Source organism: Nannobrachium achirus (assembly GCF_963921795.1).
Source record: "Nannobrachium achirus genome assembly, chromosome: 20".
In the NCBI taxonomy this organism is placed as follows: domain Eukaryota; kingdom Metazoa; phylum Chordata; class Actinopteri; order Myctophiformes; family Myctophidae; genus Nannobrachium; species Nannobrachium achirus.
Genome location: NC_137827.1, coordinates 46,709,709 through 46,734,717, shown reverse-complemented (window position 1 = coordinate 46,734,717; position 25,009 = coordinate 46,709,709). Strand labels below are relative to the sequence as shown.

Below are 25,009 nucleotides of genomic sequence, written 5' to 3'. Positions count from 1 at the left end.
TTATGTTCACGCAGGGCAGGGGTTATTATTAAACTATTGTATTGTATTTTTTTGAGTTTTTTCTTCTTCTCGCTAGTTCTTCTCATCAAGCAGTGGGTGTCGCTGTTGTCACAGTGGGTGTGTACCATACTGTGTAGTATGTTCATGCCATAGCCCGGACGGACGATCGCGCTCTGATAGGGAGGTTGGTTGTCAGGCAACCACTGTGCTGAGGAGGAGGTGTGTGAGACATGTTTTACTATCTTCGTTTACTTTGGGGATATTATTTTTCTATATTGTCTGGTATATTTTCTGCAGTGCTACGTTTATTTGTAACTTACTTAATACAACCATAACACGTACCGTTTGTTTAGTTAACCTAAAAGAAACCCCTGTATGTTTGAGTGTGTGTCCTTTTAGGCTATGGGATGTAGACTCAAACCGTTTTCTACATCTCCTAGCAACGCTTCTTGGTTACCAGAAGCACTGAGCTGATCCGCAGGCAGCGCGCCCACTGTGGCGGACAAAACACTACAACAACAACAACATGGAGCGTCCGGAGGTAAAGTGGACTGAAATGTAGCACGGGGGGAAAAAATACTAAATTATAATACATATTATTATATTTATGCAGAGGACCAATAACCTCGAGTTTGTGTTGTCTGCCGATCGATCCGCAATACTTTGCAACCTAGGCAGCGTCACTGCCTAACAGTTTAGATAGCTTAATTGGCTAATATAGCTAACTTCACTAAACCTGTTGCTTATGGGCAAATGTCTTCCTGGGAGCATTTGCAACACCATTTGATGCTTGGGTAGTTGTTTCTAATGCTGGTATAGCTGCATAGCGCGATCAGATATCATACTTTATCTTTACACACGATATATGCTGGGGAGAACACGACACATACTGTACAGGGCGGTTATATCCCTAATCTAGGGTGCATTAACTGCAGTACATCTGGACCAGGGACTCTGTAGGAGCCTTTAGGGAGGGTCTAACCAACAAGTCTCAAGCTGACATTACTTTGGCAAACTTAGTTGTAACTATGTTGTAACTACTAATTGACCATAGCCTAATAACATCACTTGTGTAAATAAGCCGTAAAGTTACCTCCTTTTAGTTGACCGTGTACCAATGAACTGTACTGTCATGAAACTGTACCTTTTCCTATGCAACCTTCTAATAAATTATTCAATCAATCAATCAATCAATCAATCTCTTTTTGACACTGACAGCCAGGATGCAACATCTGTTTTTTTTATTTTATTCTTTAAAGCAGACCGAGTCATTCACTCACTTGGCCCCAGAAGTGGATACCAGTCAGTACACCGGACAAGCATCGGTGAACGTACATGGGTATCAGAATCCCTATGGTGTGAGCCAGGATCAGAGAGACCGCAGGCCCACACACGCTGATTGGGAACTAAAGCAACTGCACCTTGGTAGATATTCTTAATTCTTAAATCCTGCAAATCCATCAAGTGTTTTACTTGGTGCTTGTTGTGTAGTTGCAATGACTTGTTGCTTGTGGTTGTAACATCAGACATAGTGTTCTTAGAAAGCCATGAGATACTATGTCACTGTTTGCAAATAACTCAGTACACCATCAAATAATCAATACACTATTATCAAATCACAATTATGATAATTTTATACAGTATTTTAGATATCCAGCTCTGTATGTGTCATACAATAATTTATAATAAGGTGGTGGCTCTGAAAGTATACTTTGACATATTTTTGTGTCCTTTCCATTTTCAATATTAGCGTTTCAGGACAGCCACATGTCACCAGTTCTTCCTCTGTTGCCATCAACCTCTGGAGTGCAACAGAACATCACAGAATATTCTCTGTTCCATCAAAGCGACATGGAATTTGCTCCTTTAAGGTGAACTACTGTTTCTCATTATATAACAAAACAGATGGTCTTAATAACCCTAATCTGTCTCAGAATTCAAGGAATTGATTATACTGATTGTTATTAATATGTTATTATAGAATACAAATTACAAAACAATATTTATTCTTTCTTCTTTCCTTTACTCTTTCTTTCCTCCAGAGCATCTCCAGATATCTCTGTTACATCTGAGAGATTTCACTTTCTACCCCAGGGTCACACTTCACAGGCCTCTGAACCTGGGTCCCTGTCCCAGCACCCGCTGGCCCAAGCAACTGCCCTGACCGATGATGCAGCAAGCAGCTGCTGCTCGCTCTCCCAGCACAGTATGTCCCCAGGAGACGAGGGTAGAAAGGGGGAGACGGTACATTCTCCAGTAGCCGAAGACCATCTGCAAGAGATGCATTTTCCTATAGATGGCATGGAGAACAACAATGAAGATGGTCGTGGTCATCCACGTAACAATCGTCCTGTCAAGCCTATGGAAGAGGCCCCTGAAGAAGACACATCATTCCTGCGTGGGGACATTCCTGCTCGACAGCTACTAGAGCTGCTACAGAAAGATGTAGGCATGCCGAGCGGCAGCAGTAGTGCAGTTTCTTCCGCCTCTGAGACCTCCCTTAAACGAATGGGGTCTTCTGACGGGGAGTCTAAAGGAGTTTTCAAGACGGATGCTGACCAGAGCAAAGGGAGGAGAGATAGCCCAACTGGGACTGCTACTCTCACTCAGCAGCAGCAGACACCACGACCAAAAGTAGAGTCACAAACGGGGAAATCACACCCACGGTTATCTGATGTGGCAAACATTACCATGGGCTCCCGTGACACACAGCCGGATGACACCAGTGAAGCTCTTCACAGAGAGTTGCTGTCTGAAATAGAGCGACGTAATAGCTCTGAAGCTGGATTTAAAGTTCAACCGCCGTCGGCTCCTACACCAAACATTGAATCTGTTACAGGGGAGCCTAACATGGCAAGGGTGATCCTGGCCGGCATGTGTGGGGCAGGGTCACAGTTCTCAGGAGGTTATAGCGTAGAACACGGACTGAGGCAAAGGGGCCTCTTGTCTTTGGGGAATCAAACTGGGAATGACGGTTCCTACCTGGGTTTCCTCCCACAATCCCAGTCGACTCCAGGTGTCTTTCACAGACCTGATAAATCTAGAGTAAAAGCTCCACCAGATAGACTGTCAGCCATTGAGTCCAGTATGAGGGCCTCATATGAATCAAGCTCAAGAGTCTCGCAGCAGAGTGTAGCTTTGCCCGACATTGTTTCTCTTGACCCCGTTACCAGTAGACATGGCGCTGAAAATCCATGTCAGGAGGAGATGGGGTCGGGAAAAGTCCAGAGTCTCCCGAGTCTAAACTACATGCAGAAAGTAGACGCCTGGAGAGTGAACCAGAGCTCCGGGAAGATCTCGCTGTTCGACGGCCTGGCTCTGCAAGGGTTTTCCGGCGTCTCTCCCAAAAAGAAGGCCTACAACGCGATATCCGACTCACTGAATCACATTCTGTTGAATCAACAGGAGAAAACCATGCAGCACAAGCTTCCTGTCTCAGGCACTACCAACCCCAGTGTCACACAGAGCCCAGCCCTGAATGTGCCCACCTCCTCTTCCTCACCCAGAAGAGGGGAGGCAGTGGGGAGCGCTCCCAATGAGACAGACAACACCGGTATGTCTGGAGCTGGCCTCTCTGCCTCCCCCCTTGGGAGGTCACAGTCCCACTCATCCCTGAGCACGGTTGTGACATCCATACAGAAAGCTCAACATGCGGAGAGACTTACAAAAGGAGAGATGAGTCAGGTTCAGGAGCGCAGGCTTCAGCAGACAAGTGCTGCGGTCCAGCCCTCGCCTTTCCTGAGCCTGGGCAGGTTCAGCGATGTGTCGCTGGACAGGGAAGTGAGTAGCACGCTGTCAAATTCACAGCACAGTTATCACAGTGGCCAGAATCTGGGCGCTTCTGTCGGAGTGGCTTCCTCTGTTGTCAGCCTAGAGGTTGATAACTATGCTCCCTACTGGAGCTCGAAACCATCCTCGCCACTGCCGCCACCCAAACCTCGAGAGCTGAACATTGAAGAGAGAATTCCGGTAAAGTTATTATAAAATATAGAGATAAATTATTAACAAAGATGAAACATTGGAAAAACACCCAAAAATAACTTGCTATGTCACAAAAGAAACAGGGCTTTTAACCAGCCCAATCAGATTAGACTGTTGCATTTGTAGAGTAGATTAACTAATTTAGAAACATATGCTAGATGCTGATGATGCCTTGTATTGTTGTTTTCCTCGCAGTTGTATCTTCACAATCTGGGTATTGATCAGTCTCCATCCACCATCTTGACCCCATTTGGACCCAGAGGGCCGATCAGAGAGCCTGAATTCTCTCCCACAGATCTCTGTACAATCAAAGGATCCGTTGGAACGTCACCCAAGAGCACTCAACCCTCTGAAGGTAGCCAATCCTGAACCTTACTGTTCGTATACATTTAAAACATTATGAGCTGGAATTATTTTATACATTAGCTATTGAAAAATAGCATATCTACAAGCAATCATTTGATTGTACAGAGATGCGAGCTTGTAGATCGGCTATTTTTGTAAAATCGTGAATTCTTTTGCAAATCTTTGAATATATATTTTTCAAAGCAAACATTGTAACTCATTTGAGAGGGGGGTCTGCGGCCAAATGTACGTTTTTGGGTGTCCTTGACATGAAAAAGTTTGAGAACCACTGATTTTAGAAGGATTTAATGATTAATAATTTAATGTTTCCATTTTAAAGACCAATGAAAAGAGAAACACAGATGTTTTAAGTTGGATTTGCAGTGGAATGCATGTTGTCTGTGTTGGTGTTAGTCACACACTTGGTTACAAAGTGTAAAATAACGTCAGAGCAGTGAATTATGATTATGTTTAAGATATCTTGTCACCATAGTGCTAACATGATAACCTGCATAGACTGGAGTTTAGGAGTTTAGGGCACCTTTGTGTATGTGTTACTTTGGAGACAAGCGTGCAGAAAAGCTCTGAAAGCTAGCTGGATGATCATCATCTTACATATTATGATGATGAAGACTTAGTTAGTTGACAATATGATTACATGGTGATCAGAGAGATTATTCTTATAGCTTTAGTTTCTATATTTTCAAATTTCTTTTCCTCATTTATCTCCTGGTAAGATTACTTATTTCTCCAACTCAAACTATTTCACTTATCTGCCCAAAATGTATGATGTTTTCCAAATGGATGAATGTAATGTAATGAATAATGGCTTATATAAACACTTTGTGACCGTGCAGTGATCATTTGAAAAGGTCCCCCTCGTTAGGTATGTGAATAGTACTGTGTTCTGTCTGTCATTCAGTGTTATGAGTTAAAAAAGAATCTCAATGTAAACAAGCCTGTCATGATCTTATCCTTTTTTGTTGACCTTGTACCAGTGAACTGTACTGTCATGAAACTGTACCTTTTCCTATACAAACTTCTAATAAATACTTCAATCAGTCAATCAATCAATCTGTCTTCTCCCCATCTCATCCCCATAGGTGGCACTCCACATAAGGCGGACTTCTCCAGGTACAGCCTGCTGTCAATGGACTCCAGCATGTCCATACCACTTAGCATGGACAGCCTCTGCCAACCGATGCACTTCCCGGAGCAGGCCAGGGCCTCTCCTCAATGGGACGTAGCGGGTGGCCATACAGCAGTCCCCTGCCTCCCTGATCCACACCCGGATCTGCAACAGCAGAGGGACGACAGCGTTGGCAGCAGCCAGAACACCGTACAGCTCGGCGACCAGTCTGTGTCGGAGAGCTCATTGGTGACTGGATGCAGGGAATCCGAGTCACGTTCTCAGCCTAGCGTCGCAGAGCAAAGCAACCAGGACTCATTTGTTGGCGAGAAGACCCTGAGGGAGATCCGTGAACTGCTCGGCCGGCCGGGGGGTGTCGTCTCCGGTGGCTCTTCGAAGGCCCCCTCACCTTCCTCCTCGTCCTCTGCGACGTCCCACCTCCACTCTGATGACGACATCCTCCTCTCCCTGAGGAAGGGAACGCGTGGATTCCAGGACTCCTCTTTCGTCTCGTCTGCCAGCGGCACCGAGGGCCCCGAAACCCGGTCCTCCTTCCTGTGGACACGCTCCTCCTCAGACTCCATGCTGACTTCCGAAAGACAGAGGGAAAGTTCCATTGGTCGAGAAAGTATGGCGTCATCCGGGCAGCCAAATTATCCGCCCACGCTCGCCCCGAGTAGCCCACCTGCTGTGGAGGCCTACGTGAGGCCCCAGGATGGTACAGCAGACGGCGGGGCGGGGCTATACCCCGTCCTTTCCAAATCAGTCCGACGGGCAGAGCCCGAGGGCTGCAGTGCCGCACCTCCAGACAGCGCAGGACCAGCTCAGCTGCCGTTTGTCCCACAACCAGCAGCTGTAAGCCAGCCTCAGCCAGCTCTCAGTCCCAGAGAGACGACGGGTAGCTTCTCAGAGCAGGAGGAGGAAGGAAATGCACAAGATGGATGTAAGTGAAGCATTAACGATGCATGCATGTGAATTTAAAACATAAATAAATCCAGTCTAGTCCTATCTAGGCATGTAACGACGATATATACAGTATATTGTATATCGATTCAAATTGATTCAAACTGGTGACAATTTGAATCGTGATGCAAGCAGCAGAGGGCACGTAATAAGTCAGAAAAGATACAGTATCTTTGTAAGAAAATGTATTTTGTACTTTCAGTCAATTGTTATTGGATTTGTGTAAGAGAAATAAAACTACAGTATATGATCTTTGGAAAATACATCTGTGTTTAAAAAAATCTGGAAAAATCGTATAGTGAACCTATAATATCATGATTCGTTACATGCCTTAGTCCTAACACAAAAGAAAATATCCTTTTTGTTGTTATTTGTTCCAGCGTATTCCCAGCGTGATCCCGCAGAGAGCGTGTCCTCCTCTTCACCTCCCATCCCTGGGGAGGAGCAGGAGGCCATGAGCAATGCGAGCAGCGGTGAGAGTTCCCTGGCCGCCAGGGTGGCCAAGCTGCTGCACAGTGAGTCCCCGGCCACGTTGCTGTCCAGCAGGTCCAGCGCTACTGACCAGGAGGAGAGCAGGGCCAGAGGTACGAACCAGGGTTCCCACAGTCATGAAATTCCTGGAAATATTTTGAAATTAGAAAAATATTTTTCCAGTACTGGAAAAGTTTTGGAATTTATCAAGGGTCCTGTAAGGTCCTGGAAAAATTAGCTGTGCATTGTCTTTGGTTATTGATTTTGTTAATACCTCTGAAATGACAAATGAAACATTGGACAAATTGTCAAATATTAGGCAGAAATGAGGCAGAAATTGTGAAAATAGCAGATCTACATGCTCACAACTCCTCGCAGCGCGAGGCGTTGTGAGCATGTAGATCGGCTATTTTCACAATAAAATTCTTAGTGCTCGTCAGGGTGCCGGGTCCCCAGTTCAAATATGATTATTTCGGGGATCACGGCCTGAAAAGGTTGAGAACCACTGGCATACACTACTTGTCTTCGGGCATTGCGCATAGGAGTAAGCGACTCGTTATTGAGCTGAATTATTGTTATATAGTCCTGGAAATCGGGTTAAATATTCTGGAAAAGTTTTGGAAAAGTTTAGGAAATTAATTGGTAAAGATGTGTGGAAACCCTGACAAACATTCCTTTTTCACTTTTTCTATTTTAAAACCTTTTTTGGGGGTCCCGCTGTCACCTTCTATCCTCACAAAGTCCTATTTCTGACAATTGTGTCAAGACTCAATTTTGAGCATATATTTATACAAAAAATATAGTTTTAAAAGCATGGTGTAGGCCCTTTAACAGTTGGGACGAAATTTAGACATGGCTAGTCCACCGTTTTTGGTCATTCTGCAGTATGACATCAACTGACAGATATTAATGAATGAATTAATTCGCCTCTGCCACATGTTTTCAGTGTTTTTTTTTACCTTATATTCGTCAACTGCAAGGCACCATGTGGCCAGGATGTAAATAAGAAGCACATGGCCATTGGCCAGACGGAGCAGTGTATTTTCTTTCATCTGGAAATTATATATTTCTTTCAGTGTTTCCCCTATATGTATATAGCAGCGGCGGCCCGCCGCTCCTTCCGGTAGCCAGATAAGTCGACCTCTTTCAAAGTCGACCCAGAGTCGTTTCCCAACGGGTCTGAGGCCTTAAACTAGATGCAGATTAGACTAAAATCAAATCTGTGCTTCTGGGGGTCCCTGGAACAAAAAGGTTTGCAATAGGGGTCCATCCGTGGAACAAACTATTTTGAGATGGGGGTCCACGGTCAAAAATACATTTTGGGGGTCCTTAACCAGTAACCACTGATAGGCACATTCTACAAATGTCTTCTAAATCATAACAATTTTCTGAAAAAAACTTATGTGGCCATCAGTGTTTCTCAAACTTTGTCATGTGAAGGACCCCCAGAATGATATGTATTTGGCTACGGACCCCCATCACAAAATATTTTGTTCAAGGGACCCCCAGAAGCAAATATTTGATTTTTGTCTATTCTGCATCTAGCTAAGGCCTCAGACCCGTTGGGAAACGAGTTTGGGGTCGACTTTGAAAGATGTCGACTTTTCTGGCATTCCTCCTTCCAATCCGACCGCCACTGTATGAATTTCTCTCTTTTTAAAAAAAAAAATGTTTTCTTTTTTTTCTCACAACAATGTGCCGCTCACTTGAAGCATACATACCGTTGTAACTTCTCTCGGTTAGATACGGCTGGAAGGAGATGTATAGCTATAGCACTCCTTTCTCCCCCTCCCCTCTCTCATTCAGTCAGTCAGTCACAGGCAGGCTGAGTGCAACAACGTGTCGCGCTCAGCACTGAGCTGACAGCGTCGTTGACTCGTTGCTGCTCGTTAGTATATTTGCTACTGGTGTGTGCAATCAGAAGAACGGCGACCGGTTTGAAAGTAGTTTAGCGCTGTTTGGCAATAGTAGCCTACTTGTTGTTGCATGCTAATGAGAGCTAAGTGCTAAAAACAACGGTTGTCATTAACTCACTGGTTAGATGTGGAATATAAAGGGACGCATCACTTATAGTAGAGGAAAAAATAGGCCAGAAGTTGACCATACCCCTACCCGGGGTAGAACAAAACGCGACATAGTTTTTTCATATCTTTAGGATGTCCCTTTCATGAAATGGATTGTCCCGAGTTTTACTTTTACTGCAAAAGTCATGAAATTGATCCATGAAGGGACTCACCACATAAGCAAAAAAACGCCTATCCTGAAAGATGGAGTTCCAAGTCAAACCTTTGTCATTTTCTACCTGCAGGTTGTTTTTACCTCATACTTGCACAGATGGTCTACAGGTAGTGTCCTTACATCCCAGAACAATCAGAATGCAAAAATATGGTTCTGTTTTGAATCTGCTGCCTTTTATATAAGGACTTTCTATAGGCGGAAATGACATTCCTAAGGAAAATTCCCCTGTAATCCTTCTATAAGGGGTAGTACAAACCATGACAAAGTTTTTTCATAACTTTTACTTGTCCTCTTCATGAAATGGATGGTCAGTAGTTTTGCTTTTACTGCAAAAGTCATGAAATTGATCCATGAAGGGACTCACCACATAGGCAAAAAAACGCCTACCCTGAAAGATGGAGTTCCAAGTCAATCCTTTGTCATTTTCTATTGCTGGTTGTTTTTACCTCATTCTTGCACAGATGGTCTACAGGTAGCGTCCTTAAATCCCAAAATAATCAGAATGCGAAAAAGTGATTTACCAAGAAAGTGCAGAAATATCCCCAAAAGTTAATCATACACCATTTCCTACTTACTGGTAGGGAAGGAGCTGGAAACAAGGGCCTACTACAAACTTGATATCCCGGTATCAATAAGCTTTGGGCTTATCAAGCTTGTTATTAAGCATAGCGGCCCATGACATCATGTTTAAATAATCAAGACAAGAGGCGATCAATACATTGTTACGGTACTATTCATAATATATAGCCATTTAACACTTACTGCACACTAATTAATGATTTTCTAAAGATATTAAACCAGTAAGACTCCCTAATCGGGAGATAAGCGACCGTTGGTCGCTTATCTCCACACATATCACAACCTCCACCTCTCACGTCATACGGGTAGCCATAGTTACACCTGGAATGTTGAATCTCCATATATGGAGATAACCTACGCATCACACAAAGTCTGACCTCACCAGCCCATACTTGGGCATGGACGACTTATATCTCCATATACGGAGATGGCCATATATGGAGATACGATGACATCACAGAGTCCACAGCTGATGATGTGGCGTGATGTCATACAATACACAAACAAGCCCTATATAAAGGGGCAATTCTCACCAGGGAAGAGAGCATTGCCTGGAATGTTGAATCTCCATATATGGAGATAACCTACGCATCACACAAAGTCTGACCTCACCAGCCCATACTTGGGCATGGACGACTTATATCTCCATATACGGAGATGGCCATATATGGAGATACGATGACATCACAGAGTCCACAGCTGATGATGTGGCGTGATGTCATACAATAAACAAACAAGCCCTATATACTGATGCGATACGATGACATCACAGAGTCCACAGCTGATGATGTGGCGTGATGTCATACAATAAACAAACAAGCCCTATATACTGATGCGGAGATATGAGCAGGGCAAAGGTGTGACGTGTGACGTGTGACCGACCGACGGACGGACGGCCGGTGGAGGTTTTCATAGTAAACTGCTCCCTGACGGTCGCAATGACAATATTTTTTACTTTTGTCAATTCTCATCCTCATAGACAAACTCAGACTCACAACAACTGGCCAATACAAAAAGATACCAGTTCTGTTCAGAATCTCACATCTCACATCTTCCCACAAAATATTATAAAGCGCTCAACAGTGGGCTCGATAAAAGCCCATGGGTCAATAAGCAGGATCGATAAGGTGCTCATTATCAATACAAATTAACAAACTCCATTCAGATTGTCAATAGGGAATACACCAACAACCAAAACAAAAGAAACCAGAAGAATAATGTCATAATATGCTTGTATTGTGAATCAGGAGTTTTTCTATATATGTGTGCCATTCTTACTGCATGCCAAATAATCAAACAGCAGCTTTTTCTCATTTTAATTTATTTTGTTTATTTCTTTTTCAATATTTTCATATCAACAACTAATTTGAGTGTGAGGGGGACTGACCAATTTGCAAAGCTGGTCAATGGATACAAAGCTGTGATCTCCCAAATTCGGACATAATTTTGTCAGGAGATTTCGTGACGTAATTGGCTGTGTATCTATTGGTCAATGGCTGGTCAATGGATTAATTGAATTCCGTCTTACTATTTATGTTATGGTAATAAATATGGTATGATATTATTATAATATAAACGGTAAGAAGGAATTCAGTTCCCAGTGGATTACAACCAAGGGCCACTACAATGCTCTACAGTCAAGGCTGGTCCACAAGGCACAAGCTGGTATAAAAGGATTGTGTAATTTCTTGTTTATTTTAGTTTACAGGCAATTTACTGTAAATACAGGAGCAATATTATGTACAACACAATCCCACAGAGACATTGAGGCACGTACTACTTTGACTGCAACAATCCTTATCATAGCAGTAGAGTTGGGTGAGGTCTCTTACTGCTTGGAGCAGGCTATTTTTTGAACAGGACAGGCTTTAGTGATGTATCCTTTAGCATCCAACCCTTCCCAACTGGATTCCACAGAAGGGGTTTGGGGGCATGATTGTGGCACCATATACTGTACCAGTTTGGTACATAGCCTGTTGAACATTCAAAACTATCCTCAGTGGGAGGCAGATGTGAGACTGGCATGTCTGTCGTTGATGCAAGAATACAACGGAGCTCATCAAGACTAGAACACACCTGGCCCTTTGCCTTCTGTTTTAGGCCATAGAGAGTGAGGGCATATTGTCTTGAACATCCTGAAGCCTCTGGTAGACTATCTGTCAAGCCAAAGGTTCTCAGACCCTGACCTAATTTATATGTACAGTACTATGGATATACTTGTGTTGCTTGGAATAGCTGCCATTTTCATGCATGCTGGTCATGAGATAGACAACGATACATCCCAATGTCTGATATTACAAATACATTGGGAGTGGCTTTGTGTGAGAGTCTTCTAGCATGGCACGCATTGACTGGATGCAATGCAATGAGCAGCCTGTTCAGAATAAGCAATAATACAGCTTTCAACAAGCTGGCGAAGCACATTCATGAACTTCGGGATCTGAGAATCTTTGGCTTACTGCATGCCAAATAATCAAATATTGGTCAGTCTCCCTTACACTGCTCAAAATAGTTGTTGATTGAAAAAGAAATAGATGAAAATGAGAAAAGGCTGCTGATTATTTGGCATTAAGAATGGCGCACAAAGTGTAGTGTATTCTACTGAATATAGGCTTACATACGTACATACTGTACTGCATCTAAGTCTGAATACCATAGACTGCTTATAGAACAATATGTTTGCTGCTTTTGAGGTGAAGAGAATTAGGCCTTGGGATGTAGGGACACTACCTGTAGACCATCTGTGCAATATGAGATAAAACAACTCCATCTTTCAGGGTAGGCTTTTTTATGGTGAGTACCTTTATGGATCAATTTCATGACCTCTGCAGCAAAAGTAAAACTACTGACCATCCATTTCATGAAGAGGACAAGTAAAAACACTGTCAGGGTTTGTACTACCCCTTATAGAAGATTATCTCCAGGATCACAGGGGATTCTTCCTTAGGAATGTCATTTCCGCCTATAGAAAGTCCTTATATTAAAGGCTGCAGATTCAAAACAGAACCATATTTTTGCATTCTGATTGTTCTGGGATGTAAGGACACTACCTGTAGACCATATGTGCAAGTATGAGGTAAAAACAACCTGCAGGTAGAAAATGACAAAGGATTGAATTGGAACCCCATCTTTCAGGGTAGGCGTTTTTTGCCTATGTGGTGAGTCCCTTCATGGATCAATTTCATGACTTTGGCAGTAAAAGTAAAACTCGGGACAGTGCATTTCATGAAGGGGACATCCTAAAGATTTGAAAGAACTATGTCGCGTTTTGTTCTACCCCTTATAGAAGATTATCACCAGACTTACAGGGGAACATTCCTTAGAAATGTAATTTCCGCCTATAGAAAGTCCTTATTTAAAAGGCTGCAGATTCAAAACAGAACCATATTTTTGCATTCTGATTGTTCTGGGATGTAAGGACACTACCTGTAGACCATCTGTGCAAGTATGAGGTAAAAACAACCTGCAGGTAGAAAATGACAAAGGATTGACTTGGAACTCCATCTTTCAGGATAGGCGTTTTTTTGCCTATGTGATGAGTCCCTTCATGGATCAATTTCATGACTTTTGCAGTCAAAGTAAAACTTGGGACAATCCATTTCATGAAGGGGACATCCTAAAGATATGAAAAAACTATGTCGCGCTTTGTTCTACCCCGGGTAGGGGTACCTCGAAAACTAAGGCTCTTTTTTAGGGTTTTTTCCTCCTCTATTAAGTTCTATCATCAGCCAACAACGTTTCAAATGATAGTAAACATTTTTGACTAGTCAGATTTTTTTTTTTTTGCTGTTTGCTTTCACACACACACACACACACACACACACACACACACACACACACACACACACACAGTGTGTAGCAGTGGTAACTAGTAACTAGTAGCCTACATTTACTTTACAAGTACTGTACTCAAGTACAGTTTTCAGGTACTTTACTTTTTGAGTATTTCAAATTCTCAATACTTTTACTTCTACTCCACTATTTGAAAATAGCGGATCTACAAGCTCACAAAGCGACGCACTGCGAGCTTGTAGATCTGCTATTTTTAAAGGATTTTACAAAACTGTTATTATGTACAGTATACTGAGAACTTTTACTTTTAGTACTTAAGTATATTTTGACACCAATACTTTTGTATTTTATTCAAGTACATTTTTAATTCCAGACTTCTACTTGTAACACAGTATGTCTACATTACAATGTTGATACTGTACTTTTGACAGCACACGTGTGTAGGACTGGTGCTCAAAGTGGGGTCCGGGGACCCCGAGGGGTCCTTGAGGGAGTTCCAGGGGGTCCCCAGCTAAATGATGGATAGTTATGAACCAAATAGACCCTTATGGGTCTGTAGCTCAGAAGCAAATGGACCCCCCCCCCCCCCCCCCCCCCCCGTGCTCTCCGCAATTCTCCCCCACTCCTTCAGCTTCTGGCTAGGGGAAACACTGTCTTTTATGCGTGATCGTCTGTTCTTTAGTTGGGGTCCGTTGAAAAAAAGAAAATAAATCTAATTTTGGAATGACGTAATTAACGGTTTCTGGGATTTGTAGTCCTGGGATCACTCACGGGTGCAGGAGAGCGGCATCAAGCGTGAACCACTGAAAAAACTGTTTGACGGTATAAGTCTGCTTTGGCAGTGAGCCGTTGGATTTTGAATTACTTAGTAGGATAAAGTAATGAGGCTGAAATTTGTTTTGATCTAGTCCAGTATACCCGACTGTGTTCTTGTTTAGCCTTACACCTGATTGAAAACAGTTTCTATATCTTTTGCAATTGCAGAATGGATCAAGCTGAAGATAACAGGACAGCAGAGTGACCCTCTGGAGTTGGACCTCGAGGACAGGAGGCGGATTGAAGAGATCAAGAGAGAGCAGAAACCCCACATACAGGTTCAGTCTTTAACAGAGTTCCTTGTCAGATATCAGTAGATTCATGTGTAGATAATTTCATATCTCCTGAAATATAAATACATTTATTTTACAGTTGTTTCATGTCTTCTTTTGATCTTGTTTACTGTTCGCCTTCCATTTCTGGATTGTGTAGACCCCAAGCTTAAGGTAACTGGTGTGTTGAAAAGAGGCATGGTGTGAATTGGGTTTTAAAACTCTATACAGAAGACATACGAATAATTATTGCTCAGACAGATTTATATAGTGCTTTTCTAAGTACCAAAGGCACTTTACATAAAAGAAAAGGAACCAACTTTATTTAGGCCTAACCTATAGTTAGGCCTAAATCAGAATTTAGCCTACAAAAACAAATATGTTGCAACATACTGTACATGTACTGTAAGCCCCTCCCATACACTAAAATGTGTACCCGGCCTGAATGGGTTAAGAAATAAAGTTTGTGCTAGGTGCTAAAAAGAAAAAGGCTAAGCCTGGGTTGGGGGGGACGTCTTAACTCTTCCTCAGCTGGGAAAAGCATGGTGTGCTGTGAAGTGAGAAGTCATTTTTGTCGTATGCAGAGGGGTTTATTAACCTTGAACTTGGGACAAATACGATTAAAATGAATTCTAATTGTTGTTCAATCCTGGCTGCAATAGGCAGAACTAGGGCCAACTCTGAGCTACTCATGTAAATAGTCATCACCCCTGTCATTCTTCTTCGGCTCCACATTTCAGAGCCAGGAAAGTACAGACACGGAGAGCAGTGCCGTGTCCAGCCTGGGCGCTCAAGGGGGACAACCTCCTCCCCAACCAGCAGAGACCTCCACCGCTCTCAAGACGTCAGAGGACCGCCTGTCCCGTCAGCGGCAGCGACCTGGCGGCAACCCTTTCGACTCCAGCGTCCAGCTCCATACTCCCCTACGCCTGGACCTGGAGTCCAGGGTGCAGGAGATCGCTGCCCGGGAGGGGCTGACCCTCCCTAGGGCAAGCCCTGCGCCTCCAGCTCTCACCTCCATCACCATATCCACATGCAGGCGCTCCACCTCTCCGTCTCCTTCACCCTCTCCCGCGCCTCCCCTTAGCCCGCCTCCTCCGGAGCCCCTCTGTCTTAGTCAGCTTTCCACCGCCAACAAGCCACCTCCGCACGCGGTGGAGGAGGACAGCGCTACTGCGTCAATGCAGGCAACGCACACGGATGCGGTATCGATCCAGTCTGTGTCGGGGTCCGAACCGACCTACGCCACAGAACAAAACCTGTCGGGTTCAGAGTTGACACCGAGAACGCGCGGGAGACAAGATGCCATAGGAGGCGGGAACGCCGAGTCCTCACAAGGTCGACCTCGAGAGGAGGAGGTGAACGTCGGAGACGGTTACACTGAAGCATGGTGGCGGAGAGACCCGAAGGATGCAAATAGAACCGCCCAACCGGAAGACCAAGGTACCGACCGGCTGTCGATGATGTCTGACCATCTAAATTCTACCTCTGACATGGGCCTCGTGACAGAACAAGCCACGGGCTCGTCTACGGTCGAGGCGCCAGCAAGGACAGGTCTTGTCTCCCACATCCACCTCACACTGTCCCCCAAAGCCCAGGAGCAGAGGCAGGAATCTGGGATCCAGCCCAGGCATGCTACTGCTGGTCCTGATTTAAATTTAAAGTCTAGACAGTTTTACCCCCTCAGATACTCTTCCTCTCCTGCCACCCGCAGTCGAGACGAGGGTCTCCGTCTTTCCAGTCCTCTCGAGTCATATGAGTCAAGAGACGTAACAAGAGCCAGGGTGCCTGAAAGAGCTGACACCGCCACATTGTTCAAAGCCACGGTGCACGAGGGAACAGAGACCTCCTCCGCTTATCCCCAGTCCTATGTTCCGCCACAGAAGCTCGCTGCCTCAACAAGGCCTTTGGCCATTCCAACACCAGGTAGGCACACTAAAAACATTTCAAAAGTAGTTTATTACGGGAGGAGCTGGTGGCTTAGTGTGCATGTTTCTCACTCATTTGAGTTGCAGTGGTGCTGAGGTAAGGTCACACACAACTTCTTTTCATGTCACCCTATTGTTGCCCAAAGATTCATCTGATAATCCATAAGCAATGTTTTAAGAGAGTGGTGGCTTGGCCAAACATCCTTCATCTGAGTTTCTCTCAGATATACTGTATGCTTTCATGTGTACTCTCTCTGTCTCTCTCTCATATACAGCAGTGCCTGTCCTGTTGCCTTATAAGCCCCATGGGAGTGAGGAGCTGTTCTATGTCCCCCAGACAGAAGCCCAGGCTTCCCCTTGCCGCTCTGACACCACTATGGAGAGCTCCCACCCAGGTACTCTACCACTGGCACTTATGAATCGTGGTTTAACAATCATGGATTAGTAAAACATACCACAGCGTGCTTACAAATGACCCTGTCTCTCAAACAAAAGGAATTTATCAGGAAATGTTTTACACAAATAGTTTGGCAAATGTATCAGAATCACCTCCGTTATCCAGGAGATATTGCGGCAATAATTAGTCTGAGAAATAGCTCAGGATAGGTCTCCATTTGGATATTGTAATCTTCATGTTCCGGGGAACCTCAGCAGCCATAACTGAAGCTCTAATGAATGCAGCTCACTCCTGCTCCTGGGTGGGTAGCAGCTGGTTCTTTTGTAATGTGCACCGGTGTCAGGCATGCATTATTCATGTTCAGGGGCAGAGTGAAACAAAGGCTGGTTGAGGCCCTGGCGGAGCACTTGGGGACTTGAGTCCCTCTGAGGAACAGGAAGAGGACGCTTTCTCTGCTCGGGGAAATTACAGTCCAAACTCCTTTTTTTTTGTCTTTTTAAATAGTGTTTAAATTCAGACATTGTTGAAAAGGTAAGAAGGAGAAAGAACGAGGGGGCACAGGAAGAAAGCATTACAGTGTAGAGATTATAGAAAGCTGATCAGGGCACTGAAAGAGAGGCTCGGGAGGAAGACATGGATCTGAATCGAGACTAGCCGAGGCCACGGCCGAGTCTGGAAGTGTAAGTCTTAACAATTCAACCATCAACAAAAACCCTTGTGAATGTTGGACTCTCGGCCAGCAGTATTTGTCTCTCTATCTCTGCAGTGAGGATGAACTTGATGTGGGACAGGACACTGTAGTGACTTTCAGGGCTGTCACGATTATGATATTTCACAATTGCGATTAACGATTTAATTGTGTTTTTTGTCGTTGACAATTACATTTCTTTTTGGCTTGTAGGCTTTGAAGTTGCACATGGCAGATATGACGCATAACCCAAATATTCAATAATTAAAAAATCTGCTATTTCCACAATTTTTGAACATGTTTTGAAAATGTATTAATATTTTTCAACATGGAAAAAATTATAACATAATAATTGCGATTATGTCAAATAAGTGCTATTAGACGATTATGTAATAATTGTGACAGGCCTAGTGACATCCCTGTTTGCTGTATGTGCGGGCAGGTTCGGACGACGCCGTGCCCCCGTATTTCAGCAGCGAGGTCCTCGGGAAGCAGGACCCTGGGATCGACCGCGGGGTCTCCATCAGACACGTTGAGGGGATCTACAGCAAGAGGCTGAAGACGGCCACCTTCAAAATGCAGCCAACTGGACACACTGGTGAACAGAATTACATTGTGTACCTGTTACATTGTTGTGTCATGTAGCTTCTTGTGGTTTTTGATCGTACTAGGACACAATGTGCTATTGTGTCCCAATGTGTGTATATTATATATATCGGGGATTACATGTGTTCATGATGACAAATCTTTTGGGGAAATAAAGTCTAATTTATCTTCTATCAAGCTAATTACATATGTGTTCTACTTTCCTACTGTAGGTGCCACTGCATCAGTGGATGGAAGCTCTCAAACGAGAATGAGCCCAGTTCCCCAACGTTCCTCTCACGTATCTGAGGCCTTTACCAGGGTGCCTCTGTCTAGTAACCAGGTTCCCTCTGGCTCCAGGAGAGACCGAGGGACAAGCCCAGTCCAATTCCTCAGCCACGGCCAAACAGAGAGGCATAGTGTGGACTTTGAGAAAATAAACCTGGAAACGGACTTGAATGCGGCGAGACAGAGACCCAGTGCGTACGTGGCTTCTGACACCGTGGCACCAATGGAGCGAGAACAAGGGAGGGGCCGCCCCGACCTCCCTCAACCCGATCCCCGGCCGAGTGGCAGCAACCTGGACCGACTGTGGCTTAAGTTCAACGAAAGGTGGGGCTCCGAGGAGAGGCGTCCAACCAGTGAGAGAGAGGCGTCCTTACTGGAGCGACTGGAGCGCCTCTCTCGTCTCATTCACAGCACCGCGTCACAGCCAGAAGACGGCATGCAGCCGCGCCCCCACGACAGCGAGGACAAGCTCGGGAAGAGAGGTGAAGATGCCGCGACGAAAAGGAGAGAAAGGAAAGAGAACGTTGGACCACTGGAGAGGAAGGGCGCAAGCGGGGACGGGGGGCAGAGGAGAGGGAAACCTAGTGCTCCTCGTCAGGCGTGGACGCAGGAGGCGGGGCGGCAAACTCCTCCCGCCGAAGACGGCGTCCGTTGCTCCTTCAGCCCCAGCCGCCACCGCTGTCCCGCAGAGAGGGACGAGTCGGACACCACCACGTCCACCCTGTCCAGCTCCATGTCCACCGTGGACACGGCCCGGCTGATCCGGACCTTCGGCCCGGACAGGGTCCGGTGCCTGAAGTCGGCGTCCGGCCTCGGTAAACTGTACAGCGCCATCGACAAGCAGAAAGACGCAAAGGAGCCGAGGAGGAGAGCGAGAGAGGAGGATGGAGACGTCGCCACCCCCTCAGAGACTACTGTTACTGATGACTCTATGGTACGTGGACCACTGGACCTGCAGTCACACGTTTACATACTGCCTGTAACAGAGCTATTTTCATTCTTCACATTATGTAGGCATGTACATTTTCACTCAACTCACAATACGATTCGTATCACGATACTAGGTTCACGATCACGATACGATTTTTTAAAACACAAATCCAGTATTTTCTTTCTTAAAATGTTCTTCTCTTATCCTCTCTTATTCAATACAGTAGCAAATGACTACTCTAGAAGAGACTGAATTGATTTATCAGTTATCTTACAAAGATCCTGTATTTTGTTCTCTTCTTTTTTTTTACACACCCTTTGCTGTTTACATTAAGATTCAAATTGTGATTTAATCACGATTTAAATTATCACCAGTTTGAATCGATTTTAATTGATTTACGATATATCGCTACATGCCTAACATTAAGTCATATCAAAATATGAGTACCATGTAACACAGTTGGCCTTGGTGCCTAAACATGAACATACAGTATGCTACAGTAAGACGATACACATAATTTTACACAATGAATGTCAGTTGGCAACAGTACCTCACCTATTCACAGGGGACCATGTCAAACATGCTGTACATTGGTACACAGTAAAACCCTCTGTGTTAATTTAGACATTTGTATCCCTGAGAGTGAACAAAGGTAACAAAATGGACTCTGACAGATCCATTGGACGTTTCAAATAAACTAAACTATACTAAAATTGGGTTACATAAGTACACTCAAGTTAAATTAAGACTTAATTAAGAGGCCTTTTCTATGTAGTACTGAAAATAGGCAAGTACATTTTTTCACACACTTTATTTAACAGCCTGTTGATGTCTCTGTGTTGTTCTCCAGGTTGCCAGTGATTCTGCTTCATCCACCAGCACTTACACCCTGCCAACCCGCCGTGGCCCTTCCCAGTCTCTGGCAGCCAAAAAGAGTGTTAAGCAGGTCAACAAAGGAATCCAAGCAGGTCAGTCAGACGAGATCAACACACGGTACATTATAGTCCCATAGCTCCACAACAGTCTGATCAGATGATCGAATACATTAAACCTTTCAATTGCTAAAGAATCAGCCTGGCTCCGCATATATTTGTGCTGTATTTCTTTCTTCTGACATTAGTCGTGATAGCAGTTACATGATTTATATCTAATATAAGGTGTGCAGCAGGCACTCTTTTCCATAGGCACAAATTAATGGGAACGTAGAATAAATCTCAAGGCCTATCATAAAGGCACAGAACATGATCAATGTGAATGCTTGTCACTTCGTCATGACCACACCAGTTGACAAAAAAACGTACACAGAGCAATTTATATACGCTGGGCACGTTTGAGGTGTATTTAATTATCCTCCATGTGCATACCAGATGTAGGTGAAACCGTAAAGTGCGGCTTAATAATAGAATATGCATTTCAATAAGGTTTCGCACTGGCCCAGTACCCAGGCCCTAATAAGGAGCTATACAGCTATACTATAGAAAGAAAAAAGAAGGGGGAAAAAATAGAGTCCAAGCAAACAATGTGGTTCAACGACATTGGGAGTTTACTGTACTATAGGTGAATATACATAGTATTGTGTTGTGCAGGAACTGATGATTAATCCCCCTCCCCCAGGTGACCTGGAGATTGTGAGGAACGGGACCAGGCGCCACACCCGAGACGTTGGCACGACGTTCCCTTCCCCCGGTGAGGCCAGAGGAGCCAGGCGGCTGCCATCTTCCTCCTCCTCCTCCAGCCTGGAGCAAGGAAGAGGAGACGAGGGCCGTTCCAAGACCCAGGTGTTCCTGAAGGACAGGAAGAGCAAGAGAAGCCACAGCAAACATTACCCTCAAGGTACGTTAAGGATAACATTCTGACTATGGCACGCATTAACCTTTGCTCTGTGGCAGGTTTCACATGAGTGAATATGTAGATTAGAATGACATGTATGTATGTCTATTTTCTTACGGTGTGATATCTCTTCATATACATTCCAAATATTGTTTTGTTGGGCGGCGGTTTCTCGCTGTTTTCTCTGTTGTATGTAAAGCACCTTGTGAGTTCTCTCTGTGAAAAGTGCTATACAAATACAATGTACTTACATAAAGGGATAGTTCACCCCAAAAATAACTTATTATCTCTTGATTACTCACCTCATGGAGACATTTTTGTCTTAGGAATACGACAAAAACAAACTATCCATGAATTCAAGTATCCATGCTAAAAAATAAGTCATTTTGGGGGTGAACTGTGACATAGCAATCCTACTTAATTTATGGACTCCAGTCTAAGAGTCTATAGCGGACTTGAAACTCTCAAAAGAAAACATTTATTTACAGCGCTGTAACAGTCACACAACAAACAGATCCTTCACCAACGACAGACAAGGCAAGACTAACTTGCCCTCCCCTTAAAATCCATTCATAATTAACTGGTTTCTCACAGTCATAAAACTAAGGCTGTCTCTTAATCCTGCAGCCGTCGATGTTAAGCAATATAATATTCACCTCTGACACCTCAACTGTCCCTTTTAAACGCATCCAATGTAACATTTTGGCTGGCTCTATGTTCGCACTCTGTTCCCACGTTAGGCGTCACGTGGTTTGTCCCGGCCGAGCACCTGAGGTCCGAGTCCAGGAAGGAGAACCGGCCAGAGGAAGACGAGCGGTGGGTTCAGAGGCCCAGCTCGGCCTGGTTCCAGCCCTACAGCAGATCCCCCGCCTGGAGGGAACCCCTCCGAGAGAGACCGCTCCAGGAGGGGTGGAACAGCGTCCACACCGGACCCGATCCGGACCCCAGAGACAAGACTACCTCCTCTGGCCTGGTCCGAGTGTCTCTGCAGGTTGGTTTGGTTTTTGTGTGTTCCCATGCACGCTTAGCAGGAGGTTTTGGGGCGGACTGCAAGAAGTCTAGTAAAAGAAAAGTGGGCTCAACCCTTTAACCCATTTTAACCCTGTTATTATTTTATTCTTTAACTGTTGAAAAATAGCTGATTTACAAGCTCACAGCGCGGCACAGAGTGCCACGCTGTGAGCTTGTAGATCTGCTATTTTTGAAAATGTTTGATTTTTTTTTATATATATATTCGCTACTGGGGGGTCCCTAGAACACCATATATTGAGATTGGGGTCCTGGGCCAAATAAAAGTCATTTTGGGGGTCCTTGATATGAAAAAGTTTGAGAACCACTGATTTAGAAGAAGGATTTAGAAGACATTTATAGAATCGACTTGCACACATTTTCACGATTTTTCAAAAATAGATCTACAAGCTCGCAGCGTGGCAATCAGTGCTGCCTTGTGAGCTTGTATACATCTGTTATTTTTCAATAGCAGTTAATGCATTCCAGGTACAATCATCTTTTTGTTCCACATTATTTAGCGTTTAAAATGTTCTTTTGCCCTGTCTAACATCAAACGTTGATGTTGAAATGCAGGAGGCCTTGGCGCTTCACCGGCCGTCGTTCATCGCTCATTCCCGGGAGAGGATGAAGCGTTTGGCCCTGCAGGCGGAGGATAGGAAACTACAGTTCCTCCTCAGCAGAGAGAGAGAGCAGTTCTATACCCGGCCTGGAGGGCCAGAGAGGCTACCCAGACCAGCAGGTAAAACATATCCATAACTAGAACTAGAAGAAATTCAGGGAAATTACAAGTGTGGTTGCCGACATTTAACTAGAAAGGTGCAATTCAGGGAAATTACAAGTGTGGTTGCTGACATTTTAAGCTCTCATTTCCTTTCTTTCTCTCTATAGGCTTACCGCTATTCAGAAGAGCTGTCCCTAGAAAGGAGATGGTGCAGAGGTCCAAACAGTAAGCGTGTTTATTTGTTCTAGATATCGTCCACCCTGTCAATCCCTTTCCAATTGAGAGCCATAGGTTTCCAAAAATCACCTTTTTGTGCTTTCTGAAAGATTTTGTTCAAAAGAGTTTAATTTGTAACCTAAATGTTTGGTGTAAACATTTGATTGCCTTACGTAACTTTAATCCTAGCTCCTTTCGGAACCACTCGCTCCGCGGCTATGCCGCTCCGAGATGTGGTTCCTGCTCACAACATGCCCAAATGAGGTTTCTCCGGGGTTTAATCCTTACAAATCAAAGAAATGGACTCTTACCCCCCCTACAGTCAACTAGGTCATACAGGTGAAAGTAGACAGAAATTCCGTCTAGGAGTGTGTAGTGTACAGAGCAGGACGATTTTTAAACACAGCAATTATGAAGAAATAAAGGTATACTATGTTTTGGGGAAAAAGAAATCTGAAATTGTGATTGTGAACTGATGATTATTATGATGTTTGCTTGTTTATGTCCCCACACCTTTATCAATAAAAATATGTATTTTTAGTGATCTCTCAACATCATGTGTTCACAGGATCTATGAGAATCTGCCCGAGGTGCAGAGAAGACGAGATGAGCAGAGAAGAAAAGCAGAGTATCAGTCCTATAGATTAAACGCCCAGCTCTTTAATAAGGTATTATAATTATTTTATATTATCACTTTCTGCGGTACACAACCCTAACCCTGTATTCCTCTTTATCCTGCTACTTTCAAAAATCTACCATCCAAATGTATATTTACAGTAGAACTCAAGCTTAAAGATTCCAAAATATAGCATGCTTAATTACAACTCTTGGTTTTGTACTCGATAGTGTCTGTCTTGGTGTTGGTATGTTTTGTTAACTAAAGTTAATGCCTGGTTTTATTTTTATTTTTCAGAAAGTCACCAACCGTGTCCTTGCGAGACGAGTACCTTGGCATTGACCACACCGGCCCAGAAGGCATTTTACCATAGATCAAATCAGAGTGCTGTGAACAATTTTAATATATGTGGTATTCTTTTCATGTTTTGTTCAAAGCTACCTAATTAACAAAATGTTTTGTTTTTTTATCAATACCTGTGAACCGGTTCTGACGTTCTAAATTAGAGCCAGAACAAGTGTTTAAAATGTCTGTTTTAAAGTAGCTTTACTATTGTTTTATAGACCAAATTCATCAATGAATTAGCTGGAAATACTTGAAAAGTTTTTAATAAAACATACTAAAACAAATGTATGTAGATCCGCTATATATATTCTTTTGGCCCGATTCTATAAATGTCTTCTAAATCCTTCTAAGGGTTTTGAAAAACTCAAGTTCCTATGTCAGTGGTTCTCAAACTTTTTCATGTCAAGGACCCATAGAATTATATGTATTTGGCCGCTGACACCCATCTTGATTGGTAATCTATTGTGTGCACAGTAGCCAGCAATACATTTGGAAAGGCTAAAGGCCAATGCATAGCCTAATCCACTTTTAGAGATGAATTTATTTCGGTTCAGGAGTCACAAAATCTCAGCAGCACTGAACAGCCAAATTAATGGCGGTACCCGCCTCCCCGAGCCTCTGAGTGACATCCTTCCTTCAGACAATGCAGTAACGATGTGGCCTAGGAGAGCCTAGCCGAACAAAAAAGTGGACACAACCAGTTTAAAAGTCCAAACAGTGATTTATTAACACGTTTTAAAACATGGGTAAACTGTGACCCTGTATATACAACTCAAACTAAACCCCTATGCTTACCTGTAGTCAACAGAAGAGTTTTTAAGACAAATAATAAAATACATACGATACAAAAGAAAGGCCACCCGCCAC

At 44.0% G+C, this 25,009-nt stretch overlaps 1 protein-coding gene across 2 annotated transcripts; it reads left to right on the top strand.

Moving 5' to 3' along the window:
• Nucleotides 1-472: 472 nt before the first annotated feature.
• Nucleotides 473-24,376, top strand: alms1 (ALMS1 centrosome and basal body associated protein). Of its 2 annotated transcripts, none has more exons than XM_080750525.1 (19): nucleotides 473-541; nucleotides 1,263-1,425; nucleotides 1,751-1,871; nucleotides 2,043-3,969; nucleotides 4,177-4,336; nucleotides 5,430-6,398; nucleotides 6,799-7,002; nucleotides 14,483-14,592; nucleotides 15,327-16,512; nucleotides 16,790-16,909; nucleotides 18,042-18,197; nucleotides 18,418-19,406; nucleotides 20,254-20,371; nucleotides 21,018-21,236; nucleotides 21,974-22,224; nucleotides 22,818-22,983; nucleotides 23,133-23,190; nucleotides 23,750-23,849; nucleotides 24,095-24,376. In XM_080750525.1, the coding sequence occupies exons 1-19, from the start codon at nucleotides 527-529 to the stop codon at nucleotides 24,137-24,139; spliced, it is 7,077 nt and encodes a 2,358-aa protein (XP_080606651.1). In that variant the 5' UTR covers nucleotides 473-526; the 3' UTR covers nucleotides 24,140-24,376. The 2 variants fall into 2 exon arrangements, with proteins under 2 accessions (XP_080606651.1, XP_080606650.1); XM_080750524.1 differs by having other exon boundaries at nucleotides 515-541; nucleotides 1,260-1,425.
• Nucleotides 24,377-25,009: the final 633 nt, after the last annotated feature.

What these genes read in the sequence shown, in the direction of transcription:
- alms1 (XM_080750524.1), top strand. An exon ending in GAGCACTCAACCCTCTGAAG is followed by an intron (nt 4,337 to 5,429) that starts GTAGCCAATCCT and finishes TCATCCCCATAG; the next exon opens with GTGGCACTCCACATAAGGCG. An exon ending in CAACAAAGGAATCCAAGCAG is followed by an intron (nt 20,372 to 21,017) that starts GTCAGTCAGACG and finishes CCCCTCCCCCAG; the next exon opens with GTGACCTGGAGATTGTGAGG.